This window comes from Nelumbo nucifera, chromosome 1, assembly GCF_055504915.1.
Source record: "Nelumbo nucifera cultivar China Antique chromosome 1, China Antique-T2T, whole genome shotgun sequence".
NCBI lineage: Eukaryota > Viridiplantae > Streptophyta > Magnoliopsida > Proteales > Nelumbonaceae > Nelumbo > Nelumbo nucifera.
Genome location: NC_142649.1, coordinates 59,992,247 through 59,994,860, shown reverse-complemented (window position 1 = coordinate 59,994,860; position 2,614 = coordinate 59,992,247). Strand labels below are relative to the sequence as shown.

Genomic DNA, 2,614 nt, shown 5'->3' with positions numbered 1-2,614 from the left:
CAATGAACACTTTTTCTTGCAAATTGCCATGCAAGAAAGCTGACTTTACATCTAATTGAAAAATAGGCCAAGAGTTTTGAGCTGCTAGTGAAATCACCAACCTGATTGTATCTTGTCTAGTAACTGGAGCAAACACTTCCTTATAATCAATTCCATGCTTTTGCTTGTAATCTTTTGCTACTAGTCGGGCTTTATGCTTGTCGATTTCACCTTTTTCATTCAGCTTTATCTTGTAAACCCATTTGACACCAATGGTATTTTGTCCTAGGTAGATCAGTTAGCTCCCAAGTGTGATTTTTCTCAATGGACTCGATTTCTTTGTCCATTGCTTCCCTCCATTTCTTCTCTTTTACAGCCTCGTCATATGTGATTGGATTGTTGTCTACAAACAATGCAAAATGAGCATTATAATCATCAGAACTTGAATAAATTACATCGTAATCCATCATCCATGCTGGCCTCCTTCTTGTGTTTTCATCCCTCAAGTTATAACCCCTTTCTTCTTCTAATTGTTGATGAGTTTGAGCCACAGGTTGAAATGATTGCTGCTTTTGGATTTTAGACTGAGATGATGATTGCTCTTGGATTTCAGGTTGAGGCTGCACTTGGATTTCAAGAACTTCTATCTCATCATCTAAGACAACATCATCAAGTATTGGATTTGAAACTAAATTGCCGTCAGTCCAATTCCATTTGGAATCTTCACCAAAAATTACATCTCTGTTTATTACCACCTTCTTTGTCATGGGATTAAATAATTTGTAAGCTTTTGAAGATTCATTTACCCCAAGAAACACACATTTTTCACTCTTATCATCAAGCTTTTTCCTTCTTTCATCAAGTATATGTGCATATGCAATGCATTCAAATACTCTGAAGTGCTCAACTGAAGGCTTCTTTCTACACCACGCCTCTTGAGGTGTCAAGTTCTTCACTGCAAAGGTCGGACTTCTGTTTAGAACATGAATTGACCATAACACTGCTTCAAGCCAAAACTGCTTTGGAACTCCTCCGGTAGCTAGCAAGCTTTGAACCATGTTGAGAATGGTTCTATTCTTTCTTTCACACACACCATTTTGTTGCAGTGTGTATAAGTAGTTAGCTGCCTCCTTATGCCATTTGCTTCACAATATGCATCAAATTCACTTGAACAAAATTCTCCTCCTCGATTTGTTCTGAGTGTTTTAATCTTCTTATCAGCCTCATTTTCAACTAAAGGCTTAAAAATTTTAAATGCTTGGAAAGCATCTGATTTTTCCTGCAAAAAATACACCCAGGTCTTTCTACTAAAATCATCTATAAAAGATATAAAATACTTTTTATTACCATTTGAAGTTGGATTGATTGGTCCACATAGGTCAGAATGAACCAATTCAAGTATAGCTCGAGCTCTTTCTGCTTTTCCACTAGGAAATGTATCCCTTTGATGTTTGCCACTAGCACATTCTTCACAAGATTTTGATGGAGTGATTGATGGAAGGCCAATAACCATCTGCTTCTGATGTAGTGTCTTCAACCCATTAAAGTTCAAATGACCATATTTATGATGCCACCTCCATGATAAGCCATCTTCTTTAACAAACAAGCAAGCTAGCACTGTTTTGATCTTCAAAGGAAACAGCCTGTTTGAAGTCATTTTTATTACAGCAATGAAGACTCTTTTTGGATCATACACCTCACATTCTCCTTTAAAGATGGTGATTTTATAACCTTTGTCTTGCAACTAACCAGCACTCAAAAGATTTGTTTTTAAATCAGGAATATAAAAAACATTTGAAATGATTTCAATAAAACCATTCCTAGTCCTGATTTGAATATCCCCTTTTCCCATTACATTCACAGTTGATTTATCCCCAAAACTTACAACTGAACAAAAATCTTCATTTAAGTTTAGAAAAGAAAACTTACACCCACTCATGTGATTGCTGCAACCGGTATCCATATACCATGTCTCTTGATCAGGCTCCTGCAATGCATGAAAGGCCATCAAAAGTGTTTCTTCCTCATTCTTCTTCTCAACAAAATTGGATTTTTCTCCCTTCTCTTTTGGTAACTTTGTATAACATTCATTCTTGTAGTGACCAAGATATCCACATCTGTAACATTTGATCTTGGACTTGTCATACTACCCTTTTTCTTTTTCTTGAGAGTTGTCATCTCTCTTGGAAACGTGAGTGCTGTCCCTATTTCCACGACCACCTCTTCCACGTCCTCTTCCACTTCTTCCTCGACCTCTTCCTCTCATGCCTGAGAATTCAGTAGGGGCTTTGAGAGCTGTTTGCTCCTCATTATTTTCACGATTGAGTTTTTGCTCATGAACAAGTAAGGAGCTTTGAAGCTCATCAATGGACATATATTCAACATCTTTGGATTCTTCAATGGAGCAGACAACATAGTTCCACTTTGAAGTCATTGATCTCAAAATTTTCTCAACAATTTTAACGTCTTCCATGAATGAACCATAAAAGCGCATCTTGTTTGCAATCCCCATTGTTCTCCCAAAGAATTCAGTAACAGACTCTCCTGATTTCATTTGAAGAGTCTCAAAATCTTTTGTGAGGGCTTGAAGTTGTGCTTGCTTCACCCTGGCTGTGCTTGAATATTTCTTCTTCAT

The 2,614-nt window shown here is 37.0% G+C and overlaps 1 protein-coding gene across 1 annotated transcript; it reads right to left on the bottom strand.

Moving 5' to 3' along the window:
* Window positions 1-215: 215 nt before the first annotated feature.
* LOC148803326 (uncharacterized) lies at window positions 216-2,614 on the bottom strand. Its single transcript, XM_088895095.1, has 5 exons — window positions 2,171-2,614; window positions 1,835-2,053; window positions 1,370-1,723; window positions 1,071-1,258; window positions 216-951 (listed from the first exon to the last, which is right to left on the bottom strand). Exons 1-5 carry the CDS (start codon window positions 2,612-2,614, stop codon window positions 216-218), a joined length of 1,941 nt encoding a protein of 646 aa, XP_088751221.1.